The sequence below is a fragment of the Cetorhinus maximus genome, chromosome 9 (genome assembly GCF_964194155.1).
Source record: "Cetorhinus maximus chromosome 9, sCetMax3.hap1.1, whole genome shotgun sequence".
NCBI classification, from domain to species: Eukaryota; Metazoa; Chordata; class Chondrichthyes; order Lamniformes; family Cetorhinidae; genus Cetorhinus; species Cetorhinus maximus.
In genome coordinates, this window is record NC_135887.1 from 87,380,868 (window position 1) to 87,404,755 (window position 23,888).

A 23,888-nucleotide genomic window follows, 5' to 3' on the forward strand; every position below is an offset into this window, starting at 1 on the left:
AAGCCAAACAAGACATTCAATACACATAACACTGCGGAAGGGAGACGGTGTTAGGGTTAACCAAGAAGTGGACCAAGGTGTCCCTTTGGAATGCTGAAAGGTTAAAGCAGAGAACAGGTGGTGGTGGCATCACGCTGGACTTGGTGAAAATGGTGGAGGAGAATCTGGTGGGGTGGAAGGTGAGGACAATGGTAATGAATCATGGTTGTGGGAGGAAGGGATGAGATCAGAAGTGCAGGAAATGGATGACATGGTGGAGGGCCCTGGGTGGGACTCCTTGGTGGAGAACAAAGGAAGACATGGATGTAACTTGATCGTTATACTGCATAACCGTGAGCTCTGTGGAGGAGGAGAAACAAAAACAGAAAATGCTGGAAAAACCCAGCAGTCTGACAGCGTCTGTAGAAGCTCTGAAGAAACATACTTTGTTTCTCTCTCCACCGATGCTGTCAGACCTGAGTTTTTTATCAGCCTTTTCTGGTTTTGTTTTAGGTTTCCAGCATCCGCAGTAGTTTCTTTTTAACGTATTGCGTCAGTTCCGGCGCCTGTGCGTCACGGCAGTTCCTTGGCCGCCATTGGCTCGTTCTGTAACTGCCGCAGAATTTAAAAGTTTAAACGGGTTAGGGCGCGCGGTGGTTGCTCAGTGCTCGGTTTGTCCGGGATCCTCCGGTAAGTGGCTGCTCTGTGGTTGTGTCAGGTCGGGCTGGAGGCTGCGGCTGCCTATTTTTTTCCCCAGCCCTGCGGGTGCAAGGGTGGATTCAGCAAACTCTCCAGCAGCGGGAGGCCCGGCGGCGCTGGGCTGTGTGAAGTGGTAGAAAGCTGCCGTCTGTGGAACGACACGGCCGCTCCCGGAAAGTGGATTTTGTCTGTTAGTTGCTGTAGGATTGACTTTAAATGTCCGGTGCGGGGGGCGGGGGCGGGGGGGGGGGCGGCGGTGGGACAGAGATGGGCTGTAAGTGGAACTAGTTCCTCTCTCAGCCCCATTTTGGGAATGTTTGGTTTGTGCCTTTGTGTTTTGAGCTGCAACATGGCGCAGTGAGGCTGGATATTTGTCACCGGCCTCGGCAAACTTGTTAGTTTCATAGCGTGTACATTCCAGCATATTTACTTTCTGCTATCTCCACGCACTCATCTGACTTCGTATCCTCTTCGCTATTTAACCTGTTTGCTGCACATTCTTGAGATGCAGTTCCTGCATTTTTCATATCTAAAATATTAAAATAGGTGGTTGTGTTCTTGTGCACATTAATTTAGTGCACCGGTTTAACAATTGATGTCAGTTACAATTAGAAGTAAGGCAATGCCACAGACCCAACCTGCTGCCTCATTGATAACTTCCCTCCATCATAAGGTGAGGATGCCCCTTGATGATTGTACAGTGTTCAATTCCATTTAAAGTTTGAATAATGAAAGAGCCTGTGCCTGTGTGTAGCAAGACATGGACAGCGTTCAGGCTTGGGCTGATAAGTGATAACTAACATTCGGGTTGACAAGATGTAATGAATGAGTGGAATGCCACAGTGCTGGGACCTCAACTGTTTACAATTTCTGTAAATGACTTGGATGGATGGGATGGTTGATACATAACCCTGAACAACATGAATTCTTATCTTGTGTAGTAACCTTGTATGTGGCACCTAATGAAATGGCTTTTGGAAATTCAAATATATGACATATACTGGTTCTGCTTTATCCATCCTGCTTATTACATCCTCAAAGAATGCTAATAAATTTGTCAAATACCATTTCCCTTTCACACAATCATGTTGACTCTGTCTAATTGTATTATGATTTTCTAAATGTCCTGCTACTATCAAATTGATTTTAGCTTTTTTCCAATGACAGATGCTAGGCTAACTGGCCTATAGTTTCCTGCTTTTTGCCTCCTTTCTTGAACAGAGGGGCCTGTCCAGAGACTAAGGAATTTTGGAAGATTACAGTTAACTTATCCACTTCTTTTAAGATCTTAGGATGCATGCCATCAGTTCCAGGGTACTTATTAGCCTTAAGTTCCATTATTCCTATTGTTAAAATGATTGTCCCAAGTTCTTCTGTCCCCTTTGCCTCTTGATTTTTCAGCTATTCTTGGGATGCTTTCTGTGTCTTCTACTTCCATTATTGATTCCCCAGTCTCATGCACTTAAGGGACCAATGCTCATTTTAGCTACTCTTTTCCTTTTTGTATACTTGTAGAAACTTTTACTGCCTGTTTTTATATTTCTTGCTAGTTTTTCTCATACTCTAATTTCTCCCAATTTACATTTTTAGTTACCCTTTGCTGCTTTCTAAAACTTTCCTAATCCTCTTGGCTACCACTAATCCTCGTAGCATTGAACGCCTTTTCTTTCAATTTGATATCACCCAACTTAGTTAGCATCCTTCTTGTAGTGTCTTTCTTCCTTAATGGAATATATCTTTGTTGAGAGTTAAGAAATATCTCCTTAAATGTCTGCCACTGCTTCTCCACTATTGTACCTTTTTAACCTATTTAGCCAATTCTGTTTTCAGACCCTTGAAATTGTCTTTATTTTAAGATACTAGTAATGGGCCCATGTTCATTAGGTGCTACATATAAGGTTACTACACAAGACAAGAGTTCATGGTGTTCAGGGTTATACATTAGGGTGGATAGGAGGGCTGGGTAACAGGAAAGAGTTGGGATAAATGGGCCATATTTCTCACCCAAATTGAATGTGAAATTCCATCATGTTATGATCACTCTTGTCTAAAGGGTCCTTTACTATGAGGTCTTTTATTAGTCCTGTCTCATTGCATATTAACAGATCCAAAATAGGCTGGTCCCTGGTAGGTTTCAGAATATTGTTCTAAGAAACTCTCCCACTTATCTGCCAGGCTACCATTGCCAGTTTGATTTGTCTGATCAGTGAGAAGATTGAAGTCACCCACAATTAGTGCAGCACCTTTCTTGCAAGCACCCATTATTTCTTGATGTATACTCTGTCCTAATGTGTTGCTACTGTTAGGGGGGCTATAAATTTCTCTCACCAGTTACTTTTTTCCTTTGCTTTATACTGTCCCCCTAGTACAACTACATTCCACCTAACTTCCTCCACTTTAAAGGTTCCCTGCACCTCTGGCATATCTGCTCATCCTCCCTGCAGTCCCTGCTGTTTACCACACAAGCTGCAAGAACCTAAACTGATGCCATAACTTGACCTTCTGAACCAAAATAATTTCTCACTGCTGTAATCTTTTATTAAGAGATACTCCAGCTCCTTTTCCTCTTGTCCTTCTGAAATGTCAAATACCCTTGAATATTCAGGTCCCAACCTTGGCCCCCTTGGAGCCTTGACTATAATGGCGATTATCATACTCATTTTTTATTTTTACTATCAATTCATTGATAGCAAACATTCCGATAAAGAGCCTTTATTATACCATTTTTCTCTAGTGACCTTATTTGCTGGTGCACACTTTGTACGCTCTGTCACGTTCTGTTAGTATTGCTTTGCACTATTGCCTTTTCCTTTCTGTTTAACTTTCCAATCTCCCCTCGCGTAAGCCCTCCTTTCCCCACTATTTTGCTTAAAGCCCTCTCTACAGCCCTAGTTATATGATTCGCTAGGACAATGGTCCCAGTGCGGTCAGCTGAAGGCCGTTCCAACGGTACAGCTCCCCTCTCAGCTCTGGTGCCAACGCCCCATGAATTGAAACCCATTTCTCCCATACCAATCTTTGAGCCACGCATTCAACGCTCTGATCTTATTTATGCTATGTAAATTTGTTTGTGGTTCAGAGAGTGAGCCGTGATTATTTCCTTTATGGTTCTGCTTTTTAATTTTGCTTATACCCTTTTAGTAGAACCCCTTTCTTAATCCTACCTAGGTCTTTGGTACCCATGTTAATCATGACAGCTGGATCCTTTCCCCTCCGACTCCAAGTTCCTCTCCAGCCTGAGGAGATGTCCTTGATCCTGGCACCAGGCGGGCAACACAGCCTTTGGGATTCTCGCTCTTGACTGCAGAGAATCTTGTCTTTACCCCTAACTATGCTGTCCACTACTACAACTATATGCCTTTTAACTCCTTCGACTTGAATGGCTTCCTGCACACACTGCCATGGTCAGTCTGCTCATCCTCCCTGCTGCCCCTGCTCTCATCCACACAAGCTGCAACAAAGGTTGACACGGGGGGCAATGGGAATGGTGGTCGCCAACATAATTGGACCGGCTTTATAAATACTGTGGCTACAAGAACAGGCCAGAGGCTAGGTATTTTGCAGCAATTGACTCCCTAAAACTTTTCCACCCTATGCAAAGCACAAAACAGATGGAATACTCTCCACTTGTTTGTTTGAGTGCAGCTCATAAAACACAAAGTCAATCCCAGCTCAGACAAAGCAGCTCGTTTGGTTAGCATTCCCTCCACCACTGGCGCACTGGCTGCAGTGCGAACTATGTAATAGATGCACTACAGCAACTCACCTAGGCTTCTTTGACAATACCTTCGAGCCCTAAGCTGTACCATCTAGAAGAATATGGGTAGCAGATGCACAGGTACACAATCTGCAAATTACACATCATCCTGACTTGGAAATATGTCGTCTCTAGGTCTGAAACTCCCTACCCACCATATGGGAGTATCTACTCCACAAAATGCAGCTGTTCAAGATGTTGACTCACTGCCACCCTCTTGAGGGCAATTAAGGATGGCCAATAAATGCTGGCCTTGCCAGTGATGTCCACATCCTGTGAATGATTTTTTTAAGCAAACCATAGCACTATTTTTATATTTTGCTGCACAGGTCAATTAAGGAAGAAAAAACTTGATTTGTGTATACCCATGCACCAACTCTGGACATTCCAAATGTTTCTCAACCTAGGGAGTACTTCCAAAGTATGGTCGCTGTTGTAATGTGGGGAGAAGTGGCAGTTGATAAGTGCGCATAAAGGTTCTTCCTTATAACAATGCTGTATTTCCCAGAATCTTTAATTTTGGTAGTGTTGGATGTTCCCTTTTGAATGGTGACTTAGGGTCTTTTATGCCACCTAAGAGGGTAGATGGCCAGTTCAATGTAGCATCTGAAAGATTGTGCCTCTGTTATGCAGCGTGCTTTCGTTACTATGCGGAAGTGTCAGCTGAGGTGATGCTCAAGTCTCATGGACCTTAAATCCATGACATGCTGACTCAGGGAAGAACTTCACTGAGCCAAGGCTGACACTATTTTATGCTTTCACTGTTCCCCAGTTGTGATAGGCTAGCTAAGCACTGACAACGACTAATGGTTCTTGGATGATGCAATGTTTTCCTTTTTCTCAAGAGGGCTGTCACCCTTTACAGGGACACACATTCCAACTTGAAGTTTAACCAGGTAATTTAAATCACTTAATTTTGTCTGCTCTGCTAAATTTTAATTTGCTTTTTTTTTGGGCCAATCAGTGACATCATGGCGTCTAGAACAGCAATCATAATGGTGGACACTGATAACATGCTGAAGTATTTTGGTGAGAAACTCAATACTGTTCTTGAAGATTTCAAAGAAAATACAGTATGGCTGGAAGAAATCCAGGAGGAGGCCAAAAAGATGTTTATCAGGTAAAAACTGTCCTAGGCATGGCAAACTCCATGTTACCCACTTTACATCTTGTTTTGATCTACTGTCAGTTTAGTAACGTCAAATATAGATTTTTTTTTTCCTCCCCTAATGGTGAAGTTGGTTAAGGTAGCTAGCCCCAGAAATGATCTTTGAATCTGCACTAATCTGGAAGTCTAAATTTTGTATAACTCCACAACTTTCTTTTGACAACCAGCCTAACTGGTAGGCTATTCAAAATCTTTTGCCAAGACCAGTGAACATAGGCTTTGTCATGAGCATTTGACATCATTAAGGAAAAAGAGTTTTCAGTTAGCATTTAGTTCAATACATCATTGTGGATTTGTTTGTTAATGGTTTATTAAAGTCAACTCCTGTCATTGTCAAAGGCTGAATTAAGGCAAGTTTTATGATTCCAAGTAAGATGCAAATCACAAAAATAAAATCCCCAAAAAAATCAGATGACAATTTGCTGGCAGCATTGTAGTGAATAGCGCTATCATTGATTCACCAAGCAGCCATAACTTCCTTGAGATTTGTCTATTGCTTGAACCATTGCCCTGTGTTTGATGCAGGAATCCATCTAAGCACCTCTTTCCAAATGTTTCTGTATTCTTCCATGCCACACAGAGGATCAAAAATCAAATTTGGTATTTCCATCTGTGGCTGTAACTTCAGTTAATCTTGCAGTAGAGCAATTGGGCTGATTTGATTCCAAGAAAAGCACCTTTATTCTCAAGGCTCAATGTATGTTGAGAGGGGTTTGGACGGAGCACCATTATTGTTGGAACTTGCTGTGAAGAATAGCAATGTTCATAACTCAATGTAAGCCTGCTGTTTTGCAGTAAGCTACCCCCTGAGTTCCCCAAAAGTTTATCTTTGGCCCCCTTCTTCTATATCTCAGCTATGTGCTACACCTCGACAAAGAAAACACATTAGGTTCCACATGTCTGCAGACAACAGTCTGCTCTATCTTAACACCCCTCTTGGACCCCTTAGTTGCTATGATTTGTCACACTGCTTGTCTGACATCCAACATCAGATGAGCAGAAACGTCCTCCTAATAAATATTGGGAGATCTGAACAGTTGTCTGTTTCCTGTCCACCGTTTCCATCCCTAGTAACTGTTGTAAGCTGAGAGCCTGTTCACAATCCTTGCGTGTTTGACCCCTGAGACAATTTTCTGACCACACATCTACTCGGTCACCTAGACCTCCCACTTCCACTTTTTGTAATATTACCTCTGTTCATCTGCTGAAGCCTTTGCCTTTGTCTTTGCCTCTACATGTGACTATTCTAATGCTCTCCTGACTGGCCTAATCTTCCACCCAATGTAAACATGAGCTCTTCTAAAAACCTGTTCATATCTTAACTCGCTTCAAATCTCATTCACCCAACACCTCTGTGTTTGTTGACTTCGCTGACTCCCTATTTGACAATCCCTCAATTTTAAAATTTTCACCGTTGTGATTAAAGGGTTAGGAAGGACTGGGGTGGTAAAGAGTTAAGATGCCCTTTATCCACAAAATGTCCCATAAGGTCAGCTTCTCAAATAGCCTCTCCTAATCATACTCCTACTGCTTAGCTTAATTTGCCGATCCTTGTTTATAACTGTGGGCAGAGGTGTGAAGGTGGGCGTTTGGTGCCTCTAAACCAGATAGTTCTAGTTTGGTAGGGCTTGTCAGCCTTAATTGACAATTTCTACCTAGGAGAAGATAACCTTTGGCTGGGGGCTTTGAAATCAGTTAACTGGCAAAGTATATATTGGCTCACAGTGTGGGAGATCACAATACGGTCTGGACAACGGCGTCAAGGGTAGATGAGGCTCTTCAGCCTGCTCAGCAGCTCATCTAGGAAAAGAACAGCTCTTAAAAGCAAACCTGCATCCTTTCAGTTGCTATGCTTGTGACACACATTGTACCAGTGTAGTATTAGCTGCCTTTGAGAATGTGCAAGAGGCTCTGCATAAACCCCACCCACTTAAATATACTCAGCATGCAGGTTGTCCAGCAAGTCATCAACCAAAATATCAGACATAGCAAGTCCTGTGATGAAGGGGAAGTGACAACAGGGACAAGTATACTGGCAGTCTTTAGTCATAACCTTGTACACAGGTGGCCTTGGTGTTGGTTGCTTTCCACAGATTGGGGCAGATGTGGAGCTGGTAGCTTCCTGGGGCAACTGAGCAGACCTTTTCGGGTACAGCACTGCTCTCCCCAATCTGGGGAAGGGGATGAAAATGAACTCTGAACAACCTGCTCTCCCTGCACCTGTCCGATTACCACTCCTGGTTGGTATCCATTCACCGGGCTGAAATGTGAAGTACAACATGATTAGTCATCGTAAGAAGCTCAGTTCATGGAATGTCTGAACGTTTCTCGACAACAATGAGACCAGAGCGCAGAACTGCCCTCATAGTGAGAATGCTGGGCAGGTGCAACCTCAACATAGTCTCCCTAGGCAAAACAAGGCTTGCTGAAGAATCTCAAGTTGAGGAGGTTGGTGCAAAATACACGCTCTATTGGATTGGCAATTCCAAGGATCAATCTCAGTCAAGTGTGGATATTGCCATTTGATCTGAATTAGCATGCAAGCTTGACACTTCCAACAGGGATCAGCAGTCAACTCCTGGTTCTTCATTTAAGTATTGCCAGTGACCAGCATGTAACACTCTCTAAGACTAATGCTCCAACAATGACACATAACAGATGAGGTCAAAGGAGCATTCTGTGATGATCTCAGCTAGATTATTGGAGTACCTCCCCTCACCTGGACAAACTTTTTTTATTCTTGGTGATTTCAGTGCCTGAATGGGCACAGATTAATATATGAGAGGCGCACTAGGACACCATGGTATTAGCAGAGCCAAGCGCCAACGGCCAGCTCCTTCTAAATGCAGTGAGTTTGATCTAACCATCACAAAAACAGTCATCTAGCAAGCAGACAAAGTGAATGACGCACTCTAGATCTAAACACTGGCACATGTTGGACCATTATTGTATGATAGATCTCAAGGACGTGCAGTCTACCAGCTCCCTTGGAGGTGCAGAATGCTGGACTGACCATCGGCTTTGAAGATAAAATCTAAGGAGCTTCAGGACACAGTCAAGCCACAAGGGAAGCTTGCTGTAAATGCTCTTAAAGATGTGGCCAAGAGTCAAGAACTGGAATGCAAACCAACCACAGGAACTGCTGATATCCCAGAGAGTAATAATATAATTGAAGATTCTTGGAAGAAGTGTTTAAAGGATGTCACTTAACAGCACAGCTCTGAGGCCCTAGGATTCATTTAAATGGAAGCACAAAGACTGGTTCAACAGCAATGACCAAGACAAGTTTCTAGACCAGTGTTATGCAACGTACAGCCTGCAGCCACAATCTGCCCGCCATGCCCCTCTGTCCAGCCTGAGGACTCTCTGTTCAAAATACAAGTAAGTTTAAGTGAAAGATTTGTGAGCAGCTGCTCCTCCAATCACAGGCTATTTCATTCCTGCATTTGCTGCTGAGGTTCATTTGAATTAATCAGTAGCAAACGCGGGACTAAATGGTCTGTGATTGAAAGAGCAGTATGAAGGTGAGTGGCCACGGTGCATTGACTCCCTCACCCTCCTGTGCAGGTGCCAGCCCCCTAAAGGAGCACAGAGGTCAAAATGGCAGAGTGGGTCGGGAGGCAACGAGGAACAGTAGTTGCAGCAACAATGCCTGGTCTCTACCTGGGGTAGCTGGAGTCTATGACAGGGTGGAGTGAAGAAGTGCGTCTTGGCACTTTTTGCTGTTGTCCAGAATTCCCCCTTTGCGTGAAGTGACCAAAACCCGCAGGCCCAGGTGTGGAGTGAGTGTGAGCCGGGCACATGCACACACCATTCTCCAACAGAGGCGAATGCAAGGTCAGTGTTGCTTAAACCCAACTTCTTAGCTCAACCCTGGTTCCCACCCCTTACCCCATGACCAGGACCTATTCTGTCTCTAGCTCTGCTGCTCTGCTCTTTTTAATGGTCATTTTTATTAATTTTTAAATTATCAAGCTATTGCTTTTACATTTTTCAAATTCATATTTAATGTTGTACCAACATTTATCTTGCTGAAATTTGCTCATTGGCCCCTTGAGTGAGGGGAAAAGAAATTGAATGTGGCCCCTCACTCAAAGGTTGGTCAATCCTGTTCTAAACAAAGTGCAGAGTGTTCACAGATATACAAAATCTGACAAATCACCAAAGAATGCCAGATACCATCATGCAAAACGCATGCTGCAGGCCAAACTGGGATGAGGAACTGATGGTGGGAAAACGAGTCTGATGAGCTTCAAGCAGCTACTGATAAAAACGATCTGAAGGCTCCACATTAAGGTCCGCGATTAGTCTATGGCCCCAAAACCAACAATGTGATGCCCAGTCTCTCAGCAGATGGTAGTCAGCACCTAACAAATAGGTGATTCTCCCTCGTTAGGCAGAGCACTTTAGCAATCTCCAAAACCAACAATCCATTGGGTGCAATGATACCATTTGAGTCGCTTCCACGGCACCACATTCTGGAAGAGCTTGCTCTCAATCCTTCTCCAGCAGGAGTCACAAAAGCAATAAAGCAGGAACTGATGGCATGCCACCTGAAGTATTAAAGTTTGGAGGGACTTGCATGGTTCAGGAACTCACTGGTATCTCCTGCCTAATCTGGAGCCAGGGCACTGTGTCCCAAGACTACAAGGATGCCTCCATAACTCATCACTACAAATGGAGAGGGAGCAAGTCTATCTTTGATAATCACTGGGATATCACTACTTTCAATAGCAGGAAAAATTCTTGCAAGGGTTATTCTTAATTGGATTGTCACTTACCCCATTGACTCTGTTCCCCCAGAATCACTGTGGATTGCGTGCAGGATGGGGAACAGTAGACATGATCTTTGCAGCATGTCAAATTTAGAAGTCCTGTGAACTGAATAAGGACGACCTATATGGTGCTTGTTAACCTGGCCAAGACTTTTGACACAGTAAACCGGGAAGGCCTTTGGAAGGTTCTGTACAAATATGGCTGCTCTGAAAAGATGATCAGTGTTATTCGCTTGTTTCACAATGGTATAATGGCCAGTGTGATGCAAAGTGGTATGTCATTGGGTACCTTTTACTGTCACCAAAGGCACCAAGCAAGGCTGTATATTGGCTTCAGCTCTGTAGTTCTGTTTGCCATGTACTTCTCGGCCATGCTCCAGTACACCCTCGAAGATCTTGACGCAGGAGTACATGTTCAATTTGGGACATATGGTAACCTCTTCAACTTGCAAAGTTTCAAGGCCTGCACAAAGATTACTGAACAGCTATTGAGTGAACTCTTGTTTGCGGGTGACTGCGCTCTCATAGTACATACTCTAGAGGGCATTTGGCTGCTTGTTGATTGCCCTAGCCTCAATTTTTGGCCTGACAAGCCTGAAAAAGACCGAGATCTTGTATCAATCTGCCCCTGGACACATAGTCCAAGACCCCATAGTCGCTATCAACAACCCACTTCTCCATTTAGTACAGAAGTTTTGCTATCTTGGCATATCCTCTCCAATATCTAGGCTGGATGACTAAATCGACCATCACCTGGCAAAAGGAAGCTCAGCATTTGGCAGGCTCACTAATGTACTTTGGAAAGAGCATAACATGATCTTTATTCAAAAACAAAATATCTACCGTTCTTGCATCACTAGTGCAAGATTGGGGCAACTTAATGGCAACACACAACATAACTAGAAACATTCCGCCTTCGCTGTCTGAAATCTAGTTGCAGCATCAAGTGGTAGGACAAAATTCCAACAGCAAAGTTCTTGTAAAGTGCTGCATACCTGGCTTCAAGAGCATGCTCATTGGAGCTTATCGCTCATGTAGTTCGTGTGGAGGATTCCTGCGGACTAAAGGCAGTGCTCTGCAGCCAGCTGAGCATGGGAACCTGCAACACGGAGCATCCCAAACTTATATCTAAGACAATCTGAGAGCCAACCTCAGAGCTTGTAAGCTGGACCCCAATATGGTGCAGGGGGTGGGGGGAGCAGACCCAAATAGAAAAGTCTTTGTTAAGCAATTTTTGATTATTTGAGGAGAACAGTCATGTCTCTTCAGGACAAGTGAGTGTGGCGCAAAGCCAATGCCTCCATCCATTCATTCAACACTGACTTCATATACAGTAATTGCAATTGGCTATGCAATTTGAGAGTAGGTCTAATGCCACCCAAGATTACATCAGACTAGACTTTTTTTTCCCTGAACACTCAAGTATCGAAGTGATGGGGGAATCTATTGTCTGTGTTCCAATCCTCCATGGTCTCTTTCCTCTTGTGTAGCTGCTGCATTTGCCAATTCTGGTCTCTTGTGCATTCCTGATTTGTTTTTCATTGTGCCATGATTGGCAGCTGTACTTTCAGCTGCCTTGGCCCCAAGCTCTGGAGTTTCCTCCCTAAACTCTCTGCTTCTACTACTTTCTCCTCTTGTTTTAAAATGTTCCCTAAAACCTAGATTCTTGTTCAAGCTTTTGCTCGCTGTACTGGTTTCTCCTTCTATGGCCTTGTGATTTTTTAAAAAAAGTTATCATTTTTCATTGGTATCGCTCTTGTGAAGTGCTTTTGGGATGTATTACTATGTTAAATGTGCTATAGAAATGAAAGTTGTTATAAATAGTATTCATCTACCTGTTCTTGGGCTAGAACCAACAGACAGCTTATGAGCCCCCTGCAAAGTATTTACAATCTCCCCACTGATCAGATTCACATAGCACATTTCGCTTAGCCCCAAGTGCAGTCATCATGGTTCTCTATTTGGCCCCTGAGCCTTGCCATTGTAGGTAATGGTGCACTCTGCTATGGGGAGCACAAGATTACCTTGCAGAAATGGATGGTAAACTCCAGTGTAAGAGTGACCATAAAACCCAAAAACCTAGTAGGTACATTGGACAGAGATATGAGTCTTACTACTACATAAATTGAAAATATTTTTCAGTGATTTTAATGCAGAGCCTGAGTTGATGCCAAAAACACCTTCGGAGAGAAAACGGCGTAGGAGACGTCCATCTGTGGCTCAGGATTCCAGTAAGAGGTAAGGGTATCAGTGGTATTCAGTGAAATGTAATACAGTTTGAAGGCATTAATCACCTGAACAAGTTCAATATTGGATTGATATCTCTTTTTTTGTGTGTAAAGGTAAACTCTTAGTGGATGCACTTTTCCAAAATTCCCTAGATTCTAGAACAATCCCAACAATTTGGAAGTTGGCAAATATAACACCACTGCTCAAAAGAGAGAGAAAACCGGGAACTACAGGCTAGCCAGCCTGACATTAGTCATTGGGAACATGCTGGAATCTATTACTAAAGAAACCTTAATCAACTTAAATCGCAGTATGATCAGACAGAATCAGTATGTTTTACAAAAGGGAAATTGTGTTTGACAAATTAGGGTTTTTTGGGGATGTAACTAGAGGGGTAGATGAAGAGAAGCCAGTAATATGCTTGGATTTACAAAAGGCATTTTATAAGGTGCCATCTGATGTCAGTCCCTCAGTGCAATGAGGATGCTTGGCACGGAGTCCTAGAGTAGAGAGGGGGAGAGAAGGAGAAAGGTGGGCGAGAAAGGGGCTGTAAGAGATGGGGGTGAAATCAGTTCGAGGTAAAGGTGGAACTGGGAAAATAAAAGGCTAAAGGAGAAATTGCATTTAAAAATAAATCTATATTCCACATCGGCAGTCAGTTGGTCAGTCTGTGGTTGGAGTTGCGAGCCTTCTTGAGTGCTTATCTTTTGTGTCTTTGGCCTTCGTCCGCCCTGCTTCAAAACAAGCTACGTCTTAGTGAAGCAGGGCTCGCCATTGTGAGCAGACCAGTGCACAATGTTCCCAGCTGTTGAGGTAAAAGCCAACCTTCAAGTAGACTTTCAGGATATCTTTGAAAAGTTTCTGCTGGACCGCCCTGTGATCTTTGACAAGGTGCGAGCCATACCAAAAGTTAATAGGCAAGAGAATGTTAATGGGAGTTGGGGGTAATATATTAGTGCAGATCTTGGATTGGTTAGTGGACAGGAACCAGAGAATAGGGATAAATGGTACATTTTCAATTTTTTTTAATTATTCTTTCTTGGAACGTGGGTGTCGACGGTAAGGCCAGCATTTGTTGCCTATCCCTCTGCCTTTGAAAGGTGGCCGGCTGTAACTGCTGTTTTGCTGCTAGGATCATTGATGACTCCTCGGCTGTTGTCAATCGATATTAATGACTTGGGTGAAGAGTGTAATGTATCCAAGTTTGCTGACGATAAAAGCTAGGTGGGAATATAAGCTGTGAGGGGAATGCAGAGGCTGCAAAGAGATTAAGTGAGTGGACAACAAGATGACAGGAGGGGAAATGTGAGGTTATTCACTTTTTAGTAGTGGAATATAAAAACAGAATTTTCTTTTTAAAGGTGTGAAACTTGTAAATGTTGACGCTCAGAGGAACTTGGATATACTCTGCATGCGGTGCACAGTTTTAATCTCTTTATCTATGGAAGGATATTCTAAGCCTTGGATGCAATGCAGCAAATAATCACTAGGTTGGTTCATGGGATGATAGGCTGAGTAAATTGGGCCTATACTCCCTGGTGTTTAGAAAAATGAGAGGTGATCTCATTGAAGCGTACAAGATTCTGAAGATGTTTGACAGGATAGGCACTGAGAGATTGTTTCCCTTGGCTGGAGAATCTAGGACATGGGGAAACAATTCCAGGATAAGGAGTTGATCATTTATGACTGAAATTTCTTCACTCAGGGTTGTGAATCTTTGGAACTCTGTACCCCCAGAGGCTTGTGGATGCTCTATTGTTGACTAAGGGAGGGAGATTCTTTGGTTTTGGGGAATTGAAGGATATGGGGTGTGGTTAGGAATGTGAAGTTCAGGCAGAAAATCAGCCATGATCATATTGAAAGGCTGAGCAGACTTGAGGTCCATATGGTCTCATGCTCCTATTCTGTAGAGTTCTATCTTTTCTTCAGGCTGTGAACCACTTCGAGTAATTTGCTGACTGAGCAGCCTGCTGGATGGTAGACTGATTTTGTTATGATATGGCAGGTAGCATTTGCCAGGCTGACCAAAGGGAATCCCAAAGGGAAACTTGGTCAGGCTATCACAGTGATTTTGCAATTTGGATTTATTATGAGAAGGTATGTGTACTGAAGTCAGAAGTAAAGATTCCACTGCCACTTTTGGAGATTTTAAATATTAAATTAAAACATATTTTGTAACAAAAGAAAAGAGAACTTAAACACACAAGATTACGGTTACAATGTTAAATTTAGTCTTATAACATTTCCCAAAAGCTTTCTACTTAGCTAGACTCTCAAGTAAGCACCCTTTTCCAGTCAACAGTCTCTACAGATTTTTAATCTATAAAACATTCAGTAATATTACTGCAAGGCACTCACTGTTCCTATAAGGGCGGTATTTCACAAGCTTCTCTCTCCCCCTCACTCGACAATGGAAATCCAAAACTTATAACAAAACCTTGCTTTCTGGAACAACCAGACATTTCTCTGGGGTGGCTAGAAGCTGCTTTCTTCACAGGACTGTGCTTGCACAGCACACTCTTCAAGATCGCATGGTCACACACTCCATACAGCTTTCAATCAGTCCTTAGATATATTTTCCCCTTTTCATCTTTAAACCCACTGTTCTTAACTGTCTTTTGAAAGTTACATTTTCCAGAATCTAAAAATATTTCATGTTGTCTTTATGGCTTCCACTTTCGGGGGAAAAATAAAGTTAATAACTTGGCTTTATTTATTTGATTTTTATGATTTTTGCACATTGTAAAACTTCTATTTTTCTCTCTTTGAAATTCAATAGCTAAAAATTCACCCCTCATTTATCTCCTAATGCAAATTCCTATCCCTGTTGTATCTACTAGTAGCCCATCTTAGCTCGTTCAATTCCACTTCAAAATGCCGGTCTTACACCTAACCCTTTGATGATTTAATCTTTGCAGTCTGACTATCTTCAGTCTAATTAAATTAGTCTCTCACGCACAGCCCCCACAAGCCTGCTTCATAGTATCCCACAGCAATATTGGAAAAAATATTTTCTTTGCAGTTTGGAGTTGCTTTGACTAAAATTGGGTAAACCTCAAGTGTCTGCAGGGAAGTACAAAGTATATATAGAATTTGTATATCAAACTGCAGTCACGGCTTGTAGATGCGAGTGGGTTACTACATTTCCCTTGTATTCTATTTACCCCAGAGGTGTGTGTGTAGAATTTAATAAAACCTTGTGGACAGAAACCTACTGCTAGAGAATGGAGGTTCCACTTAGCCTAACTTTGAAAGATCAAATGTCAAAAATTAGTAAAAAGATTTCGGTGGTGGGGAGTCCAGTTTCATTATATGCTGAATTTTGACACACGAGGGATGAGATTTTATTCAGTTCAACAAAGTGCTCATCTTGGTTAAGAGTCATTAGAAATATTTCATGCTTAACATTCTGACCACTTTTGGATTTTACTTGATGGATCCATTGGCAGGTAGGACAAAGGTAGATTTTTTGCTCTAGGTGCAATTGGCAGTCAATGCCGATTTTCCACCACCCCACCCCACAAAATTGGACTCTAATGGTTTTTTCTGAGTTTCTGCTCAACTCATTTGTATACTGTCAAAATCTGTAAGCCAATGTTTCTAGAACATAATGAAAGTGTGCAGGTTGTGGATGTTTTGGGAGAGCAGGATCTGGCTTGGATGTGTTCACCTCCAACTACAACTCGTGGAACTGAGCCACTGCCTTTAAAAGTTTATGAATGAAGGGAGGAAGGTTCCTAACTCTGTAAAGAAAACTTAAAAAAAAAATGAATTTTGCTACTCATTTGAGAGTTGTACCTCGAAATGAATTTATGATTTTATTTCTCCAGACTTTCTAGAAACAGAAGGAATTTAAGACGTTCTTCAACTCAACAGACAAAACTCAGAAGTAGGATGGTTGAGGAAGATAACAGTGGCTGCAATAAAATAGTTGAGCAGGAACATCCTGTACGCATAACACGATCAACAGCACGTGCAATAGCGACGGCTAATCTTGAAACTGAGAAAAACAGTGAATCGCCTATTATCCCAGTTAATGGCCGAGTGCCATTGGTTGTCCTGTCACTGAATGACTGTAAGAGTGTGGAATTATATCAAAAGGTTCAGGCAGCTAACTTATCCGAAACTACTACTGAAGATATGAAATTGCTTCAAAAGGAATTTAAGACGAAGCCAGCTCCTTTAAGTGGATCTGTTTTGGAAATGTTGACTCCTGCCACAGCAGTAATCCCCAGGAGCCCAAATCGTGCAGCAACCAAGATGAAAATAGCAGAGGCTGTTATTGCTAAAGAAAATAGAGTGGAAAGTGAGCATTGTTTAGCTGGTCAGAAGCTAAATAATGCTCTGGGATCATCACCTGCTAGTGAGAACTCCATTTCTGAAGATGAAAGCCAGGCTACTCGTAGAACTGTCCGTAGATCAGTGCGGAAAAGCACTGCCAACCGCCGGTCCAGCTGCCTTAGGTTGGTAGATAAATATTCATTGAATGTTCAACGGACTGTCATGGCACAGGAGTCCATGAGGAAATCTCTGCGTAAGTCCATTGCTAAGAGGAAGAATGTGCTGAGGTCCTCTGCTTCCAGCTGTGAGTATAAATGTCTAAAACATTAAATAATGTATTTACAATTTACATCTTATATTCTGGTTGCAGAATGATAATTAACTCAACCTTTTAAGAACTAATAATATAGTACAATAAAACTGAACTTCAGATGCAGAAAAACATGCATTTCTGCCATGCACACAAGTGGATCTGCATTGTGTGAGGGAAAAGAAGCCTCTTCTTACTGCTTGTACTGAGAGTTGTATTGGTCTGTTTATTGCAGCAAGCCCTTTCTCTCCTGTGCTCGGGTTTAAGGAATGACCTGGACCATCCGAGACCAAGAGGCTAGTCATATTCTTTATGATCTTCAGAATGGCTTGAAAGGGAGAACATATTCCATTTAGGAGGAGGAGGGTGCCACCCTGTTTACTCTAGCAGCTTGATGGAATTGTTATCATCCTGCAGAGATGTATGCTGAAGACACACACTCCTGTTGTACCTCTTTTGATCTCTGATTGCTTATTCGACATGCTGAAATAAGAACATAAGAAATAGGAGCCGGAGTGGGTTATGCGCCCCTCCAGCCTGTTTCTGCCTTTGTGTAACAACATGGTTAAGCTTCTATATTAACTCCACTTTCCCACCCTTTCTTCCCTCTTTCCCTTGATTCCCTTAATGCCCAGAAATCTATTGATTCCCCCATGGAGCATCGATAGTGAGGTAGAGAATTCCAGAGATTCATAATCCTCTGAGTGAAGGAGCTCCTCCGTCCTAAGTGACTGATCCCTTATTCTCACACTGACCCCTAGTTCTAGATTCTCCAGCCAGGAAGACAGCCTCTAGGCATCTACACTTGAAGTCTTCTAAGAATTTTAGAATTTTATATATTTCAATAAGGTCACCTCTCTCCTAAACTCCATGGAATATAAACCGATTCTACTCGACCTCTTAGGACACACCTTCCATCAGTAATCAATCTAATGAACTTTTGTGGCCCCTCTAATGCAAGTATATCCTTTCTTTGGTAAGGAGACTAAAACTGTATGTAGTACTTCCAAAGCCCTGTAAATTCACAACAAATCTACCTTACTGCTTGTGCTCCAACCCCCTTGTAATCAAGGCTATCATATAATTTGCCTTCCTAATTGTTTGCTGTATCTGTACAGGAACTGGAGTAGGTCATTTAGCCCCTCAAGTCTGTTAAACCATTCCTGAGATCATAGCTGAGCTGCAACTTAATTCCATGCATTAGAAATATGGGTAAAAGCTGGTACCTTTCAGATAGCAAAAATCTATCAATTTCTCATTTAAAATTCAAATTTGACCTAACATCAAGTGTGTTCCAAACTTCTACCACCCTTTGTACGTAGAAATGTTTCCTAATTTCACTCCTGGAATGTATGGCTCTAATAGTTAGACACTGTCTCCCTCACCCCCACTCCCAATCCGAGGCTTCCCAATCGGCAGAAATAAGTTCTACCTTCCCTAACCGTTCCCTTTTAAATATCTTAAACTGCAATCAAATCACCCATTTGCTTTCTAATTCTGAAGAATACAGCCCTACTACTAGCATTTCTTTGAACACAGTTGCCAACATAGGTCAGCAAAGACATGGTGAAGGACAAGTGGAATTGTGCAAGACGAGAAATTTACGGAGGGCAGAGGATCAATCAGCACAGCACCACTATGAGGTCTGGAGATGACAATGGCATGAATGAAGGTTCCAGAGGCAGATGTGCTGAAGTTGGGGTACAGGCAGGTCATATTACAGAGATGGAAGCGTAATCACCTCGAAGTTTAACCTGTGACACCTTTTATTGAATGCATTTTGAAAATCCAAATATACGTCTCCACTAGTTTCCTTTTTATCTGCTGTGCTAAAAACCACAAAAAAAAACTGATTTGTTAAACACAGTTACTCTGCCAAGATTCCATCCCCACCCCCTCAGCATCCTGTGTCCCCAGATTAACCATGGCAGCTTAATTAACCTTGAGCTTCTGACTCCATTGACTTTCCATCAGAAATATTGCCTGCTTCCATCTCTGTAATATGACCTGCCTGTACCCCAACTTCAGCACACCTGCCTCTGGAACCTTCATTCATGCCATTGTCATCTCCAGACCTCATAGTGGTGCTGTGCTGATTGATCCTCTGCCCTCCATAAATTTCTCACCTTGCAAAATTCCACTTGTCCTTCACCATGTCTTTGCTGACCTATGTTGGCAACTGTGTTCGAAGAAATGCTTGCCATTGCCAGCCCTGTATCAGAGTATGTTACCTGTCATTGCTTCAGGCACAAATATTCATTAAGGAAAGTTCATAGCATTGGATTTATTATTTTTTTTGGTAACAATTTGCTGTCAAATTCTCGATGCGATCTCTGTCCCCAGATATTTTGCAACTGTGCATGGCATGATTATCTGATTTTGAGGGGTGGGGGGGTGGCTAAGGGTTTTGATAAAGCTATATTTGGCCAAGTTGGGGAAGGAACACATTGGTGCAGTGTGTTGGGGTTATTGTCCATTTTTCTTTTCAATTTCCATTAATTGCGATTGTGTCCTTTACATTTTTTTATATAATATGTTACGCTAGGAATCTATCTACCAAAATGGTGCAACTGACTTTGATATTCTCTCAAATCTGGATTCATTTGTTCAAATCTATTTAGTATATTTTGTTTTGTTGTTTAAAACCACAATTTTATTTGGTAATATGCCTGCCTTTTCTTTGTAGATCAGAACTGTGCTGACCAAATGGAGGAAATTGATGAGAGAGAATGGTAAGAGATTTTTTACTGAAATGCAAATCTATTTACGCTCAGTGTGGACTGATTCTTTAAAGTTTTTTTAAATGGGCACAGCTAAGTGTAACTTGTTAATCCTACCCAGAGGGATCTGTTGCAGGAATTCATTTGAATCATTCCTCTGTTTTGGACATGATGTCTTAAGTTGAACATAATTTCCTGCGATGACTCCTTTACCCAAGTATCCAATCTTTTTTTTTGCAGACATCTGGAGGGAAAGTTCCATAAGTGCTGTTTGGTGGCCAATATCTTGTCAAATCATACCTTATCTCTGAGCAAGGGGGTGTTTCAGGCAGTTGGAACATAGATTGTCCTTAATAGTGTGGCAAGGAACTTCCCCACTCCCCAACCCTGTCCTCCTGTTTTGTTAATCCTTTCCAAAACAGGATCACCAAGGCCAATTTTACTGACCCTGTTTCTTCCCAAGCCGAGATCTGGTAACCAGCTTGTGACATTAGCTATATTGTTCAACACAAGTTCCAATCTGGTAATTCATGGTGTGAGGACAATGATTAAAAATGTTCAACCCTTAAAAATTAAAAAATATGTTCCATGATTCATTTAATATAAGCAGCCACCTTGCTGTAGGTGTCAATGTAATGAAATTACTTTGAGACTCGCTGCCTATAGAACTTTAGCTTTAAATGCCCATCACTGGTAAAGGCAGTTGTTGGACTTATCACATGCCTATCTGATGTATCCAAAAGCTTACACAACTGCTTCGAGCTGTGAAGCTAACCTGATCAGTAAAAGTTGTAAAGTGTGTATTAGTCCATGCTAATAGTGATCATAAATATTAATTTGGTTAAGTATGATCAGTGAGATTCTTTGGTAGAATGCTGAGTGTTGAGTTTTATATAATGGCTCATGAAGTAATTGAACTCTATAGTACAGCACTGAATCGTAGCTTAAACCTCAGTGGGAAGAGCTCTTGTCTTGAAGTTAGAAGGTTGTCACTCCAGAGACTTGAGCACACAAGGCTGTCAGTCTGTAGTATTGATAGAGTGCTTCACTGCCTGATGTGTTGTTTATGACAAAGATAGGTAGGAGAGCAAATTATGAAGAGGACATAAGGAGTCTACAAAGGAGTATAGGTAGGTTAAGTGAGTGGGTACAAATTTGGCAGATGGAGTAAAATGTGGGAAAATGTGAACTTGTTCACTTTGGCAGGGAGAATAGAGAAGCAGTATACTATTTAAATGGAGATTGTAGAACTGAGGTATAGAGGGATCGAGGTGTCCTTATGTATGAATCACATAGCTAGATGCAGGTACAGCAAGTGAATAGGAAGGAAATGAAATGCTGTAATTGCAGGATGATTGGAATATAAAAGTAGGGATGTTGGTGAGACCACATCTAGGGTACCGTGTACAGTTTTGGTCTCCTTAAAGGATATAAACGCATTAGGAGTAATTCAGAGAAGATCTATTTGATTGATACTTGGGGAGGGGGTGCTATCTTATGGATACAGGCCTAGCCTGTCCTCACTGGAGATTAGAAAATTTGAGAGGTGATCTTATTGAAACATCTAAGATCCTGAGGGGACTTAACAGGGTGGACGCTGAAAGACTTTTCCTCCTTGCAGGAGAGACTAGAACTAGGGGACACGGTTTAAAAATAAGGGGTCTCCCATTTAAGACAGATGAGAAGAAATTTTTTCCTGAAGGCCGAGAGTTTTTGGAACTGTCTTCCCTGGAGAGTGGTGGAAGCAGGGTCATTGAATATTTTTAAGGTAGACGTAGGTGGATTTTTGACTAAAAAGAGAGTCAAAGGTTGTTGGGGGCAGTCGGAATTTGGAGCTGAGGCCACAATCAGATCCGCCATGATGATCTTCAATGGTGGAGCAGGTTCAAGGGGCCGAATGGCCTACTCCTTCTCAGCTATAAGTTTTTGGATGAGTTTTGAGTAAGATGTCAAACTGTTTCCAACTGACCTTGGGCCCACATAAAAGATTCCATGTTGCTATTTCAAAGAGTAGTGAAATCTCCCTGGTTCTTGGCCAATATTTATTCCTCAACCAGCATCACTCATACAAATTATTGTGATGTTGCTATTTTAGGGACCTTTCTGTGTGCAAATTAGCACACTGGCATTTTTACACTACAGCAGTGATTACACTTCAAAGGCACTGCATTGGCTGTCAGGTGTTTTTGGGATGTCCTGATGTGAAAAATACATTTTTTTTTAAAAGGATGACCCTAAGTCCACATTAAGCACTTTAGATAAGTACTTGTTGAGGTGGGGGGAGGTTACAATTGACCTCTGCTATTGAGTTGAAAGGGCAAAGTTGATCAGGCTGTGTAACAGATCATTACACTTCTAATGATAGTGAGCGCACATGGGAATAGAATAGATCTAGGGAGAGAAACACAAGCTGATGCACATTCTCCTCCCTTGTTGAAATTTCTGTTCAGGCTGCAAAACGTGACTGGAGCTGAACTAAGCCAAATTTGCTGTGGCAGTGAAAAAAAAATAACATCTGTCCAATAGGCTAGTACCAGAATATTGCGGGGGGGGGGAAAAACACCTGCAAAATGTTCACTTTGGGTGCAAGTCGAAATTTCAGCACAAATTGTGCCGAACGTTGCTGTAATTTTGAGAATTTTAACTCTTGAATGTTGTCACACAGAATCCTAGAATTGTTAAGAGCGTAGGAGGTGGCCATTTGGTCCGGTGTATCTGCACTGGCTCTGAGTTCATTAGTGCCATCCCCCTGTCCTCTCCCCATAACCCTGCACGTTCTTTCTTTGCAGGTATCAACAGTCCAATTCCCTTTTAAATGGTTTGATTGTATCTGCCTCCACCACACTCCTCAGCATTACATTCCAGACCTTAACTGTTCACTATGTGAAAACGTTTGTTCTCATATCGCTTTTGCTTCTCTTGCCAATTATTTTAAATCTGTGCCCTCCCGTTCTCAATCCATTCACAAGTGGGAGCAGTTTCTCCTTATCTACTCTATTCAGACCATTCATGATTTTGAATACCTCTATCAAATCTCCTCTCCACTTGCTACTCTCCAAGGAAACCAGTCCTATGTTGTCCAATCTATCTTCATATATGAAGTTCCTCATTCCTGGAACTATTCTCGTGAATCTTTGCTGTACTCTCTCCAATACATTCACATCTTTCTAAAGCGCAGCATCCAGAACTGAACACAATACTCCAGCTGAGGCCGAACGAGTATCTTATACAAGCTCAACAAAAGTTTGCTCTTGTACTCCATGTCCTTATTAATAAGGCTTAGGATTCTGCATGCTTTATTAACCATGCTGTCAACCTGTCCCTTCAGTGACTTATGCACATATCCACCTAGGTCCCTCTGCTCCTGCACCCCCATTAGAATTGTATGCTTTATATTGTCTCACTTTGTTCTTCCTACCGAAATGAATCGCTTCACATTTCTCTGCATTGAACTTCATCTGCCTCCTGTCTGCCCATCCTACCAACTTGCTTACATCCTTTTGAAGTTCCACACTATCCTCCTCACAATTTACAATGCTTCCAAGTTTCATCATATCTGCAATTTTGAAATTGTGTCCTGTACATCAAGGTCTAGGTCATTTAATATTAATCAGACAAAGCAAGGGTCCCAACAGTAACCTATGGGGAACCACACTACAAACCTTCCTCCAGCCTGCAAAGCATCTATTAACCACTACTGTCCCTTTTATTCCATGAACTATAACTTTGCTCAAGTCTGTTGTGCAGAACTGCATCAAATGCCTTTTGGGCAAACCTTCCCTGCTACCGCTTCAAAAAACTTCAAGTTAGTTAAACACAACTTTCCCTTAAGGAATCCATGCTTGCTTTCCTTAATTAATCCACGTTTGTTCATGTGATTATTAATTTTGTCCCAAATGATTGTTTCTAGAAGTTTCCCCATCACCAAAGTTAAACTGACTGACCTGTCGTTGCCAGGCTTATCTTTGTA

At 42.1% G+C, this 23,888-nt stretch overlaps 1 protein-coding gene across 2 annotated transcripts in view; it reads left to right on the plus strand.

Annotated features, from left to right (window-relative positions):
- The first annotated feature begins 265 nt into the window (after window positions 1–265).
- Window positions 266–23,888, plus strand: part of LOC144684801 (inner centromere protein-like) — a 54,572-nt gene continuing 30,949 nt past the window's right edge. The window contains exons 1-5 of one of the 2 annotated variants that reach the window (XM_078549036.1): window positions 266–332; window positions 5,400–5,555; window positions 12,521–12,616; window positions 16,438–17,192; window positions 19,885–19,930. In XM_078549036.1, the coding sequence (XP_078405162.1) occupies window positions 5,407–5,555; window positions 12,521–12,616; window positions 16,438–17,192; window positions 19,885–19,930 (1,046 nt within the window). In that variant the 5' untranslated portion in view covers window positions 266–332; window positions 5,400–5,406. Of the gene's footprint in view, window positions 333–579; window positions 670–5,399; window positions 5,556–12,520; window positions 12,617–16,437; window positions 17,193–19,884; window positions 19,931–23,888 lie in introns of those variants that run through there. The other variant, XM_078549035.1, reaches the window with a different exon arrangement.